At 43.5% G+C, this 14,338-nt stretch overlaps 1 protein-coding gene across 1 annotated transcript; it reads left to right on the top strand.

Annotated features, from left to right (window-relative positions):
* The first annotated feature begins 2,573 nt into the window (after positions 1 to 2,573).
* Positions 2,574 to 14,306, top strand: Rit1 (Ras like without CAAX 1). The gene is made up of 6 exons (XM_048358148.1): positions 2,574 to 2,708; positions 2,961 to 3,302; positions 3,430 to 3,486; positions 10,545 to 10,618; positions 10,827 to 11,018; positions 13,760 to 14,306. The coding sequence occupies exons 2-6, from the start codon at positions 3,197 to 3,199 to the stop codon at positions 13,988 to 13,990; spliced, it is 660 nt and encodes a 219-aa protein (XP_048214105.1). The 5' UTR covers positions 2,574 to 2,708; positions 2,961 to 3,196; the 3' UTR covers positions 13,991 to 14,306.
* The last annotated feature ends 32 nt before the right edge of the window (positions 14,307 to 14,338 follow it).

The following is a 14,338-nucleotide window of genomic DNA, read 5'->3' on the forward strand; positions in this document are numbered from 1 at the left end:
TGGAGAGTGCTCAGACCCTGAGTTTAAGCCCCAGGACTGGCAAAAAAAAAATTCAGATTTTACTGCTCACGCTGGCTTCAAACTACTATCCTCAGACCTCAGCTTCCTAAGTAGCTAGGATTGCAGGTATGAGCCTCCTGTGCCTGTCTAGCACTTTGTGTGTGTACACACATGCACATGCTCATACCTAGGGCTTGAACTCCGGGCCTGAGCTCTGTCCCTGAGCTTCTACCACAAGCCACAGTGCCACTTCTGGTTTTCTGGTGGTTAATTGGAGATGAGTCTCACGGTCTTTCCTGCCTGGGCTGGCCTTGAACCACAATCCTCAGATCTCAGCCTCCTGACTAGCTAGGACTATGGGCATGAGCCACCAGTTCCTGGCTTGGCACCCCTTTTTGAGATAGGATTTCACCAACTGCCCAGACTGGTCTAGTTCTCCAGATTCTGGAGTAGCTGGAATTACATGCTTGGCCACCACACCTGTCTTTGTTTTTCCATTTTTATGTTTATCCTTTGTTTCACAGGATTAACAGTACTGAGTAGATGAAACTTTTTTTTTTTTTAACATATATGTATGGTGGACTGGAGCATGCAATCAGCCTCACCCAGGTTGTGTTCATCCTTGTTTGTGGCTCTTAGCTTAAGAATGAAATTTTGTTGTTGTCAGTCCTGGGGCATGGACTCAGGGCCTGAGCACTGTCCCTGGTTTCTTTTTGCTCAAGGCCAGCACTCTACCTCTTGAGCCACACAGCGCCACTTCTGGCTTTTTCTATATATGTGGTGCTGAGGAATCGAACCCAGGGCCTTCATGTATATGAGGGGAGCACTTTACCACTAGGCCATATTCCCAACCCTGGGGGAAAAACATTTTTAAATAGAGGAGTTGGCAAAAGTTGCATAGGAGGGCTGGAGATATGGCCTAGTGGCAAGAGTGCTTGCCTCATATACATGAGGCCCTGGGTTCAATTCCCCAGCACCACATATACAGAAAATGGCCAGAAGTGGCGCTGTGGCTCAAGTGGCAGAGTGCTAGCCTTGAGCAAAACAGAAGCCAGGGACAGTGCTCAGGCCCTGAGTCCAAGCCCCAGGACTGGCAAAAAAAAAAAAAAAAGAAAAAGTTGCATAGGAAAATCCCAGTGTAGTTTCTTCTAGTGCCTGCATGCTACCTAGTGTATATTTGTTGGTTGTGAGGCGTGAACTACTTGCCTGGGTGTCATCCCTGAGTGTGCTCAAGGCTAGCACTCTCCCACTTGAGCCACAGAGCCACTTCTTGTTTTTGAGTGGTTAATTGAAATAAGTCTCATGGGGACTTTTCTTCCCTGGCTGGCTTCGAACTTCAATCCTCAGTTTTCAGCCTCCTGAGTAGCTAGGATTATAAGATATGAGCCACTGGCACCTGGCCAGAGTATATTTAATTGAAGGCTACTTAAAAGCCCTTGGGTTTTATCTTTTCCTGCAAAGTGAACCATCTGTTTATTTTTGCTAGTTCTGGGGCTTCAACTCAGGACCTGGGCTCTGTCCCTGAGCCTCTCTGCTCAAGGCTAGGTAGCTTTCTACCACTTGAGCCACAGTGTTACTTCCAGCCCTTTCTGTTTATGTGGTGCTGAGGAATGGAACCCCAGGCTTCATGCATGCTAGGCAAGCACTCTACTACTAAGCTACAGTCCCAGCCCCATATCTTTATTTAAAATAAATTTTTCATGTTTTGAAAGATACACAACAGGGCTGGGAATATAGCCTAGTGGTAAAGTGCTCGCCTCGTATACATGAAGTCCTGGGTTCGATTCCTCAGCACCACATACATAGAAAAAAGCCAGAAGTGACGCTGTGGCTCAAGAGGTAGAGTGCTAGCCTTGAGCAAAAAGAAGCCAGGGACAGTGCTCAAGCCCTGAGTCCAAGGCCCAGGACTGACAACAAAAAAAAAAAAAAAAAAAAAAAAGAAAGAAAGAAAGATGCACAACATTCTAGGGTAATGTGAACATCTTAGAGACCTGGTTTTGCTTTCAAAAGTAAACTCTTGGCTGTTTTTTGTTGTTTTTGTCTTTAAGGGAGTAAGGGAGGGAGGAAGGGCGAATCAATGCAGTCATGGTGTTCAGTATTACAGTGTATGGAAAATGAACTATGTGACTCATGGGCAGGGATGGGAGGGGGCGACATTCTCCTAAGAAGAAATATCATTACCTGACTTACAAAATGGTAAGCTCTCTGTGCAACACTTTAATTTTTTTTTTTTTAAAGAGCATAATGGGAAACATACTAGGACACAGGTGTTTTGGTGTTTGAGGTGATGTGAGGTTGCCCCATTTCCTTGTTAGGGAGTTAAATTTGGTCAGATTATAGTTATTTTTTGCCAGCAGCGAACAGCCCTACATTACTCGCTTCAGAAGCCCCCTGCTCCTTTCCCTACGCGGATCAATTCGCTTCCTTGAAGCCACATCCTTTTCTGCAAGCGCCGGCCTGGAGACACTGGCGTGACAGGGGCCCTGCCCTGCCCTGTGGCCGGGGCCGGATTCCAGGACCTGGGAAGGGAGGCGGGGCTTAGCGAGGGGCGGGGCTTGGGGCGGCGCGGGGCGGCCCTGCCCTGCCCATTGGGACGCTGGTGGCGCCATCTTACCCAGCCATGGGAGGGTCACAGGTCAGAGCTGGAGCCTCCCGTGCCTCCCGCTAGGGAGGGAGCTGGGTGATCGGGACGGCTTCCTGCTCGGAGGGTATGAACGGCCGGGGCGACCCCGCAGAGGGGCGGAGGGTGGCGGCGGGCCGAGGCTGGGCGGGGGTGGGGGGGTAGGGGCACGGGGTTGGCGGTGCCTCTGGTACCAAGGACCCCGCCGTGGCCCACCGGGCAGCCTGGGGATCCTCAGATCTCATCCGCTCCCGGCTCCTTCCCACTGGGCTTGGGGGGGGTGGGGGCGGGGAGGAGGTGTTTTGAAAAGAAATTCTAAATTTCTGTGTTATTTTTCCAGAAAAATAAGTCCCCGAACCTGTGATGTGTCAGGGGCACTGGACCGTCGGGGAGAGGGTGGAGTTGCTTTCCCAGGGCTGCCAGGAGGGGCTCGGTGCGGTTCGGGAGTGACGGGCCGGGCGTGTGGGGCGGCGTTGCTTCCCGGGACGGCCTTCGGGGTGTCCCCGTCCATTCAGTCCTTTCTGCTCGTTCTAGGTGGCCCTTCCCCGGCCCGGCCCCTGACTCCCCGAGAGGACAATGGATTCTGGAGCTCGCCCGGTCGCCAGCTGCTCCAGCAACCCTGCGGGGCTGTCACGGGAGTACAAGCTAGTGATGCTGGGCGCTGGTGGTGTGGGGAAGAGTGGTATGTGATATGAGTGTCCCCTACCCAAACCAGATGGGACACTAGCTATCGTGCAACGCTGGTACTTAACATTCCTTGTGTGGGTTTCCCTTCCTGAGGGTTTTAACTTTCGTCTCTTGTTTTGAAGCCATGACCATGCAGTTCATCAGCCACCGATTCCCAGAGGATCATGATCCCACCATTGGTAAGTCAAAGCCTCTCCAAATGTCTTAGTGGGAAGGGTGGAAATTGCTTTTTGTTTTGTTTTTGTTTTTGTTTTTGGTGGTGTATAGGAGCGCCAACCTGGAAATTACAAGGAAATACAAGGAATGATGTGCATTCCTTATATTATTCTAGTTCTGTTCTATTTCTTCAGAAACTTTTCGGAGGCCTACATCCCTCTCTTTTTCTTATCTTGGCGGTAAATGTCCTAGAGAAACTGTTCAAGAACCCAGAGATGCAAATAAAGGCAAAGTTGGGTGCAAGGGTGCAACAAAAGGGCCAATAGAAGTGCCTCATCAAAAGAAAAACGAATACAATTTTCTCAAAGGCCATCAATGGTTTTAAAAGTGGACCTGATAATATGAAGCACCTTCTTCGTTATTTTCTTGGAATGTATACTGAGACCAGAATTCTGGGTAGATATTTTAGATATTTACTACAATACTAATACAGAAATGCATGGTATTTACATTTAAAGTGCACTTAGTTATATTTAATGCCCTCTTAAATTACTTTTTCATTAAAAAAGCAATTTCATTAAAGTTGCTCTCATTTCTATCATTGCTGGGTATTTTGGGGGCTTTTTGTTTTCAGTCAGTCTTGGGGCTTGAGCTCAGGGCCTGGGCACTGTCCCTGAGCTTTTTACTCAAGGCTAGTGCTCTACCACTTTGAGCCACAGTGCTACTTCTGGTTAATTGGAGCTAAGAGTCTCACAGACTTTCCTGCCCAGGCTGCCCTGACCTTTCAGATCTTAGCCTCATGAATAGGTAGAATTACAGGTGTGAGCCACCAGTGCTCAGTGCTTTTTGGTGTTTAATTGGAGATAAGTCTCAGATTTTACTGCTCAGGCTGACTTAAAACTGCAGTATAGATTGTGCTGGTAGGACTTGGATTCAAGGTCTAGGTGTTCTCCTTGAGCTCTTTTGCTCCAGAATAGTGCTCTGCCACTTGAGCCACAGCTCCACATCCAGATTTTTTTGTGGTTAATTGGAGATAAGAGTTTCAAAGACTTTACTGCAGGGGCTGCCTTTGAACGACAATCCTCAGATCTCAGCTTCTTAAGTAGGTAGGATTACAGGCATGAACCACCAGTGCCCAGCTGGATGGACTCTTTGAGTCAACTAAAGTTTACTATGAAACAGTACAGTTAATCGTGCGAAGCTAGGCACCTGTGGCTAATGCCTGTAATCCTAGCTACTAAGGAGACTGAGATCAGAGGATCATGGTTTAACACCAGACTGGGCAGAAAAGTCCTATGAGACGCTTAGCTCCAATTAACCACCAAGAAAGCTGGAAGTGGAGCTATATGGCTCAAGTAGTAGACTGCTAGGTTTGAACAAAGCTCAAGGACAGTGCCCAGACCCAGAGTTCAGGCCCCAGGATGAGCTCACAGATACAGACACACACACACACATACATACTTAGTGATGTTAATGAAGTATAATGATATAATTGCACTTTATCCATATAGTAAAACCTTGTTTGGAGGAAGATGGAAAAGAGAAATAGAGGAAACCTGTGAAAAATTAAATATCTTTTTGTAGCCAGGTTCTGGTGCCTGACAATAATCCTAGCTACTCAGTGGGCTGAGATCTGAGGATCTCAGGTTCAAAGCCAGCCCAGGAAAAGAATTCTCAGAAACTCTTTATCTCTGGATAACCAGCAAAAAGCCAGAATTGAAGGCATGGCTTCAGCCACTAGTAAGCAAAAAAGGTGGGCGCTCAAGGGCCCTAAGTTCAACCTCTATATTGGTACACACACAAAAAAATCTTTTCATAAGTGTGTCATGTATAAATTGTGAATTGTTGCATTCCTCCTGTACCTACAAACATAGTAAACCATCAGGTTTGTTTTTAGTTTTTAGTATCTTAATGAATATCAATTTTGTTTTTTGAAACAAGGTCTTGCTGTATAACTCAGGCTGACTCCAAATTCATGATTCTGCTGAGTGCTGGAATTATAGTGGTGTGCCACCAAGCTTAGCAAAAGTGATTGTCAGTTTAATTTTTTAATTTTTTTTTTTTTTTTTTTTTGCCAGTCCTGGGCCTTGGACTCAGGGCCTGAGCACTGTCCTTGGCTTCTTTTTGCTCAAGGCTAGCACTCTGCCACTTGAGCCACAGCGCCACTTCTGGCCATTTTCTATATATGTGGTGCTGGGGAATTGAACCCAGGGCTTCATGCCACTAGGCCATATTCCCAGCCCCTGATTGTCAGTTTAAGAAATGATTTTTAGCTATATTTTGAACTTTTTTTTTTTGGCATTCAGATTTATTGAGAAACAAATGGCAGCAGTTGGTAAGCAATTGAGTATTTCCCTTTTTCTATACTAAACTCTGTATGTAAGCAATCTTCTAGTTTCTATTTTAGGTTATAGATTAGTCAAACAACTTTGTTTTTGTGGTTAGTAAAACCTTAAAAGCCATATAATAAAGCCTTTTTTTAAAAAAATTACACTTCTAAGGGTCTGACTAGAGATTAACTCTTAAGTATGAGTCAGCTGATTTGAACTTCCACAAAAGGAAGCAGAAAAACAAGTAGAGCCAGCCTATTGAACTCTTACAACCCAGGCCTGTAGGGCCTGGACTGCTTGACTTGAAGCGCTTCACTTACTTCCTTGTGTCTGACGTTCATTATATAGTAATATCTTCTCCCAATCTCCTATGTCTTTTTTTTTTTTTTTCTAGTCCTTGGGCTTTAAACTCAGGATCAAGGCACTGTTTCACTCAAAGCTAACACTCTTACCACTTGAAATATAGCTCTGCTTTGTGGTGGTTAATTGAGTATAAGAGTTTCATAGATTTTTCCTGCCCGGGTTTTGAACCTTGATCCTGAGATAACTTCCTGTGTAGCTAGGATTATAGGTATGAGCTACTAGTGCCCAGCTTCTTTTGCAGTCTTTTACTCTTGATTGTTTGCAGAATTCTAGTGGTTTATTTTTTATTTTTATTTTGTGTGTGTGTGTGTGTTGGGGGGTGGTCATAGAGCTTGAACTTTGTTTGGGCCAGGGCACTGTCCCTAAGCTTTTTTGCTCACAGCTAGTGCCCTACCACTTGAACCACAGCTCCACTTCCTTAAAATTTTTTTCCTTAATTGCTATTCTCGCCACAAAAACTATGAATTTTATTGTCATTTCTAAACCATAAAAAAGCTAACATGGTCCTTAGGGGTTGTTATTATTATTGTTGTTTTTCTTTGGTAGTACTGGGGTTTGAACTCAGGATCTCAAGCAAGTGCTCTACCACTTGAGTTACACCCACAGACTAAGGAGTTACATCTTAATATAAAGAAAAGTAAGAGTGAGGGGGAACATGAAAAGGCTTCAATACTATGTTATTTTCAGTATGTGAGTCCCAGAGGGATTTCTTCTGGGTCAGACTCCTGCTGCTGTTTTCCACAAGGCCAGTGAGTATTCTACAGGACCCAGCTTTGGATGTGGTCATTTTATACAGAGTCGGTTTGTGTGTTTGGCACAAAGTACAAATAGTTCCTGTTTTGTTTTTGTCTTTAGTATGTATTGTAGTAAGTGTTTTGTTTTTCTAGTACTGGGAATCTAACCCAGATACTCTATCACTGAACTATTACCCCTAGTTCTACAATATCAAATTTAGAACATTGTTCTAGGACTCAGACTACTGTAGTTCTATAAATAAAATCAGTGTATAAATTAGTGTCGCTTCCTTAACTCAGGATCAAGCTACATGATGGTGGCTTACACCTGGAATCCTAGCTATTCAGAAAGCTGAGATCTGAGGACTGAGGTTTGAAACACCCCCCCGCCCCTGCCATCAGAAAAATACATGAGACTCTTCAATTATTCACCAAAAGTCAAGAAGTGGAGCTGTGTAGCATACCAGCTTTGAGCCCTAGGCCCTAAGTTGCCTAAGTTGCAGCACTGGGGCGGGGAGGGGGGGAAGGGAGGGAATTCAGAAAAACCTCTTCCTTTCTTCTAAAAAAAGTTTCCAATATATTTGGCTTCACTTGTCTTCTTACTTTCTTCTTAAAATATCTTTTGCTTTTGTTCTGTTTTGGTTTGTTTTTTGACAGTCCTGGGGCCTGAGCACTGTCCCTGGCTGCTTTTTGCTCAAGGCTAGCACTCTGCCACTTGAGCCATAGCGCCACTTCCAGCTTTTTCTATATATGTGGTGCTGAGCAATCAAACCCAGGACTTCATGTATATGAGGCAAGCAGTTGACCACAAGGCCTTATTCCCAGCCCTACTTTTTGCTTTTTAGTGTTAGTTGTTTCCTTTTGTGGTACTGGGAATTGAACCCAGGATGTTGTACATATTAGGCAAGCAGCAGTCCTATCACTAAGCTGCCCTCATGGCCAAATAAGGTACTGTTTTTGATCAGTCTATTCCCCTCCACCCAATCAGTTCTTTTTCTTTTTTGTTTTCCTTTTCTTTTTGTACCAGTACTGGAACTTGAACTCAGGCCTTCCCCTCTCTCTCATCTTTTCACTCAACCCTGATAATCTTATCATTTGAGCCACACCTCTACTTTTTTTTGCCAGTTAATTGGAGATGAAGAGTCTTTACTATAATCCTAGCTACTCAGGAGGCTGAGATCTGAGGATCTGGGTTCAAAGCCAGCCTGGGCAGGAAGGTCCGTGAGACTCTTAGCTCCAATTAACCACCAGAAAACCAGAAGTGACACTGTAGGTCAAGTTGTAGCGCACTAGCCTTAAGCTGAAGGGCTCAAGGCTTAGGGCTCAAAGGACAGCACCCAGGCCCAGAGTTCAAGCCCCATAACAGACAAAGAAAGAGTCTTTCAGACTTACATACCCAAACTGACTTTGAATCATGGCCTCTGGCACCCAGCTCTCAATCTATTACTTTTCTGACAGTGTTATATATGCAACAGCAAATACTGATGGTGGTAGACCCTGGATAGAGTACAAGCAAAAAAGGTAAAGAATCTGCACTGTTTATAATTCAGTGCATTTTATCTTAAACTTTGCCTACAAACTTTTTACTAGAAGTGTGGTTTAAGTATGAGCTGTGAGCAGAAAAGCTGAGTGAGAGCCCCAGGTCCAGTATCAAAAAAAGAAAAATTAAAAGGAAATACATTGATATGTAAGTAGCAGCCATTTGAGTAGCGAAATTAAGTGGATCTTTTTCTCTTCTGTTTTACTTTTCTGTGTTTTCCAAGATTACTGTAGTAATGCATAGAAAAGAAGCTGGACTTAGCAGCATACATCTATAATCCTAGTTGTTTGATAGGCTGAGGCAGGAGAATCAGTTGAGTACAAGAGCTTTAACCAGCCAGGGTGGCTGGTTAAAGAGACCATCTCTATAATATATATTATATACATATATATAATATATACTTATATAAACAGTATGTATGTATATAGAGATACTAATATGAGTGGGTTATGGTGGTTCATGCCCTACTGGGAAGGCTGATCAGAAATTCAAGCAGTGCTTGGGCAACTTGATGACAGCCTATCTCGGGGGGGGGGGGGGGGAAAGGTGGCTGGCTGCTGGTGACCCATGCCTATAATCCTAGCTACTCCGGAGACTGAGATCTGAGGATCACAGTTCAAAGCCAACCCTGACTAGAAGGTTCCTGAGACTCTTATCTGCATTTAACCACCAGAAAACCACAAGTGGCACTATAGCTCAAAGTAGTACAACACTAGCCTTGAGCAAAAGAGCTCAGGGACAGCACCCTGGCCCCAAGTTCAAGCCCAACTAATAAAAAAGAAAAAAAATGGGGGTTGGAAGTGTAGCTCAGTGGTGGAGTGCTTTCCTAGCAAGATTGGCACATTGGGTTCAGTTCCTAATACTACAATAAACAAACATGTTTTCAATTATGACTATATGGACTATATGGGAATTATGACTATATGGACTAATTATGTTTTTCTTTCTGTTTTCTTTTTTTTAATTAATTTATTTTTTAAATTTGTTTTGTTTTTGTTGCCAGTTCTGGAGTGTAGATTCAGGGCCTGAGCACTGTCCCTGGCTTTTTTTTGCTCAAGGCTAGCACTCTACCTCTTGAGCCACAGCCCCACTTCCGGCTTTTTTCTATATATGTGGTGCTGAGGAATTGAATGCAGGGCTTCATGTATATGAGGGGAGTACTTTATCACTAGGCCATATTCCCAGCCCTTCTTTCTGGTTTCTTAAGTTTTTGGTTTTTGGCAGTTCTGGGCTTTGCTCTTGCCAGGCAGGTATTAGACTGTTTTAAGCCACTCCTATAGCCCTTTTTCTAGTGTATTAAAATGAAAAGAAAGGGTGGGATGCAGCTCAGTGGTAGAATGCCTGCCTAGCATGTGAAAGGCCCCGAGTTTAATCCCTAGCACCTCACAAAAAGGAAGAGGAGCCAAGTGCTGGTGGCTCATACCTGTACTCCTAGCTACTCCGGAGGCTGAGATCTGAGGACAGCTGTTCAAAGCCAGACCAAGCAGGAAAGTCCTTGAGACTCTTATCTCCAGTTAACCACCAGAACACTGGAAGTGGCTCTGTAGCTCAAGTGGTAGAGCACTAGCCTTGAGCCAAAAAACTCAAGCATAGCACCCAGGGCCAAAGTTCAAGCCCTATGACAGACAAAAAAAAAAAATGAGGAATTATAATGCATATGTATATAGTTAAGTATGTAGCCCTTGGGCCTTGAGCTCAGGGCCTAGGCACTGACTGTGAGCCTTTTTGCTCAAGGCTAGTGCAAGCCACTAGCATCTGCACATGAGCAGAACATTTTTTATTAGCATGTATTAATTGTATAGTAAGGGATTTCCCTTTTTCATTGTTAAGATGAACTTTAAAATACATATTTGTTCCTGCATATATAAGGTGCTTTGTTTTGTTTGGCCAGTCCTGGGGCTTGGGACTGAGGGCCTGAGCACTGCCCCTGGCTTCTTTTTGCTCAAGGCTAGTACTCTACCTCTTGAGCCACAGTGCCACTTCTGGCTTTTTCTGTTTATGTGGTGCTGAGGAATTGAACCAAGGGCCTCAAGCATGCTAGACAAGTACTCTATACCACCGAACCACATTCCCAGACCTATAGTTTTATATCAAACCTTTATTTCCTCCTGTAGAAGATGCTTATAAAATCCGGATCCGCATTGACGATGAGCCTGCCAATCTGGACATTTTGGATACAGCTGGACAGGTATTAAAACCCAGAATGCTACAAGTGGAATTTTTCACTGTTATAAAGGGGAGGGGAACGCTTATGCAGAGAAGATCACTAGTTTGTCTCTTAATTTTTCATGCACTCTGACTCAGGATAGCAGGTAATTGACATACCACTTCTTTATCTGAAATAAATTGTAGTTCTAAGTTGTATCAATATATTATTGACCCTTGTTTCCTTCTAGGCCGAGTTTACAGCCATGCGAGATCAGTATATGAGGGCAGGAGAAGGGTTTATCATCTGTTATTCTATCACTGATCGCCGAAGTTTCCATGAAGTTCGGGAATTTAAACAGCTTATTTATCGAGTTCGACGTACTGATGATACACCTGTGGTTCTTGTAGGAAACAAATCTGATCTAAAACAGCTAAGACAGGTGAGGGAAACGACATCTGTAATGTTATGGCATTATTCAATTTTGGTTTCTTGGTTTACAGATTTCTTTGCCTTAAAATAGAAAATTAACTTCTTTCTATCTGTGGAAATTTCTCTATAACTCCTAATTTGGTATTGTTATGAATAATATCTGGATTTTCGGAATCAGCTTGCAGGACAGAATCCATAGTATTATAATTGAATGACAAATACAAAACCCATTAAGTGAAAGGTTATGTAATGTTCATTTCCTAAAACTTCAGAAAATAAATGTTAATGTTGCAACAGGAAAAACTTAGATCAGACTTCATGGTATATTTCCTGATGAGAATTATTAGTCCAGGAAGCAGAAACTAAGAGAAATTGCAGAATATTTTAGAATAAGTGATACCTTCAAGTAGCAATGACTGAGATTTTGCTGTTTGAGACTGGGCATGGTAGTACTTGCATATAGTCTCAACACTTGGCAGTCAGGAAGGAGAGGCCAGGAAGATCATGAGTTTGAGCTAGCTTGAGCTTCATAGAGTCCTTGCCAAATGCTGGTACCTACTGCCTGTAATCCTAGCTACTCAGAAGGCTGAGATTGGAAGGATTGTAGTTTGAAGCCAGCCCATGCAGAAAGGTTCAAGAGACTCTGACTCCAACTAACTAACATGAGCTGTACTGCCAGGTACCAGTGGCTCATACCGATAGTCCTACGTACTCAGGAGACTGAGATCTGAGAATTGAGGGTCAAAGCCAGCCTAGGCAGGAAAGTCCTTGAAGACTCTTATTAACTACCAAATTACCAGAAAGCCAGAAGTGGAAGTGTGGCTCAAAGTGGCAGAGCAATAGCCTTGTGCAAAAGAGCTTAGGGACAGAGCCCACGACCCGAGTTAAACCCTACAACTCTCTCTCTCTCTCTCTCTCTCTGTCTCTCTCACTCTCTCACACACACACACGTGCACACACACACACACACACAAAACCAAAAAAAACCTGCTGGAGATATGGCTCAAGTGACAGAGCCAGCTATGTGCAGTCAAGATAAGAAAGAACCATGTGCTGGTATCTCATGCCTGTAATCCTAGCTACTCAGGAGGCTAAGATCTGAGGATCAAAGTTCAAAGCCAGGCCAGGCTAGGAAGTTCATGAGACACTTATCTCCGATTAACCACCAGAAAACTGAAAGTAGAAGAGCACTAGCCTTGAGCCAGAGTTCAAGCCCCATGACCAGCAAAACAGAAAGAGCTCAATGGGGCTGGGAATATGGCCTAGTGGCAAGAGTGCTTGCTTCATATACATGAAGCCCTCAGTTTGATTCCACAGCACCACATATACAGAAAATGGCCAGAAGTGGCGCTGTGGCTCAAGTGGCAGAATGCTAGCCTTGAGCAAAAAGAAGTCAGGGACAGTGCTCAGGCCCTGAGTCCAAGGCCCAGGACTGGCAAAAAAAAACAAAACAAAAAAAACCTCAATGCAGCCCTAGTATTAACACACTAATACACATACATACATGAGAGAGAAAGAGAGAGCGGGAGTTTGTTTCACTGGGCCAGTCTCTGTCTCAAAAAAAAAGAAGAAAAAGGTATTTTTCTTGGCAGGCACACTATTCATGAGTAGTAGAGACTTACTGAAAGTAGTTTAACAGTTAATTCAAGTACATATCTCTTTAGTAGTTAAATTCAAATGCATCTCTTTCTTAAAATGAAAAGTATGGCCGGGCACTTGGTGGCTCACGCCTGTAATCCTAGCTACTCAGAAGGCTGTATTTTGAGGATCACGGTTCAAAGCCAGCCCAGGCAGGAAAGTTCATGAGACTCTTATCTCCAGTTAACCACCAGGAAACTGGAAGTGGAGCTGTGGGTGAAAAGTAGTAGAGCACTTGCCTTGAGCTGAAGAGCTAGCTCCTAGGCCTAGAGTTCAAGCCCACAATAGAACACAAAGGAAAAAAAAGTGTGAAGAAAATTAAGACTATGTGTTGATATCAATATCTATATGGTTATGTTTCAAAAAGTTATCTTGAAAATACACTAGAAATCAAATCATGAAATTTGAAGGTATTGGAAGAACCCTTAAAAGTCAGGTATTCACTCTTCAAATTATGTATGTCCCTGCTCTCCTGCTCTCTGATGTCACACATCTATGGCTGAGGAATTGAGTCTTCTTAATATTAAAATAGCCGGGGCTGGGAATATGGCTTAGTGGTAGAGTGCTTACCTAGCATGCATGAAGGCCTGGGTTCAATTCCTCAGCACCACATAAACAGAAAAAGCCAGAGGTAGGGCTGTGGCTTAAGTGGTAGAGTGCTAGCCTTGAGAAAAAAGAAGCCAGGGACAGTGCCCAGGCTCTGAGTCCAAGCCCCAGGATTGGCAAAAAAAAAAACCAAAAACAAACATTAAAATAGCTTTTTTTGTTGTTGTTTTAGTGGGGCCTGGATTCAAGGACACTCACATTCTTGCTTGTCTTTTTCTGTTCAAGGCTGGGTTCTACCACTTGAGTCACACCTCTACTTCTGGCTTTTTTGGTGTTTAATTGGAGATAAAACACCTCTACTCTACTACTGGCTTTTTCGGAGATAAGAGTCTCATTAACTTTTCTGCCTAGGCTAGCTTTGAACCATGATCCTCAGATCTCATCTTCCTGAGTGGCTAGGAATATATGTGTGAGCTACCAGCACCCAGCCTCATTCACTCTTTTCCATGGCCATAATTCTGTTCCACTCCACCATCTACAAATTTTTTCATGTTTATGCTTTTAAAGGTTACCAAGGAAGAAGGACTGGCTCTGGCCCGAGAATTCAGTTGCCCGTTTTTTGAGACATCTGCTGCATACCGCTACTACATTGATGATGTTTTCCATGCCCTTGTACGGGAGATACGTAGGAAAGAAAAAGAAGGGGTACTAGCTATGGAGAAAAAATCTAAACCCAAAAGCAGTGTATGGAAGAGGTTGAAATCACCATTCCGGAAGAAGAAAGATTCAGTCACTTGAAGGGAAGATGTTCAGTGTGTATCTGTGAACTGCAGTGTTTAATCTCCGCAGTCCAATAGCCTGCAATCGTGAGCACAGTGTTTGCTCTTTCTCCTGTTATGACTGTTGTTTTTAAACGCAACCGAGGTGGGAAATGTGTGTCTACTAGGAATTTTCCATGACTGATATTTAAAGTATTGTCTCTTAGTTGATTCTGATTTATTAACCCAGTGGAGTACTGTCTGCTTGTAAGTTGTCACATTTAAATTTGATATATCACTGTTTTGGGTTATGTTGCTGATATTAATTAACTTGTATAAATTGTTTATACCCAAGAGAACATGTATAACATGTGTGTTTGATTAAGTT

The sequence above is a fragment of the Perognathus longimembris genome, chromosome 11, assembly GCF_023159225.1.
Source record: "Perognathus longimembris pacificus isolate PPM17 chromosome 11, ASM2315922v1, whole genome shotgun sequence".
Lineage (NCBI taxonomy): Eukaryota > Metazoa > Chordata > Mammalia > Rodentia > Heteromyidae > Perognathus > Perognathus longimembris.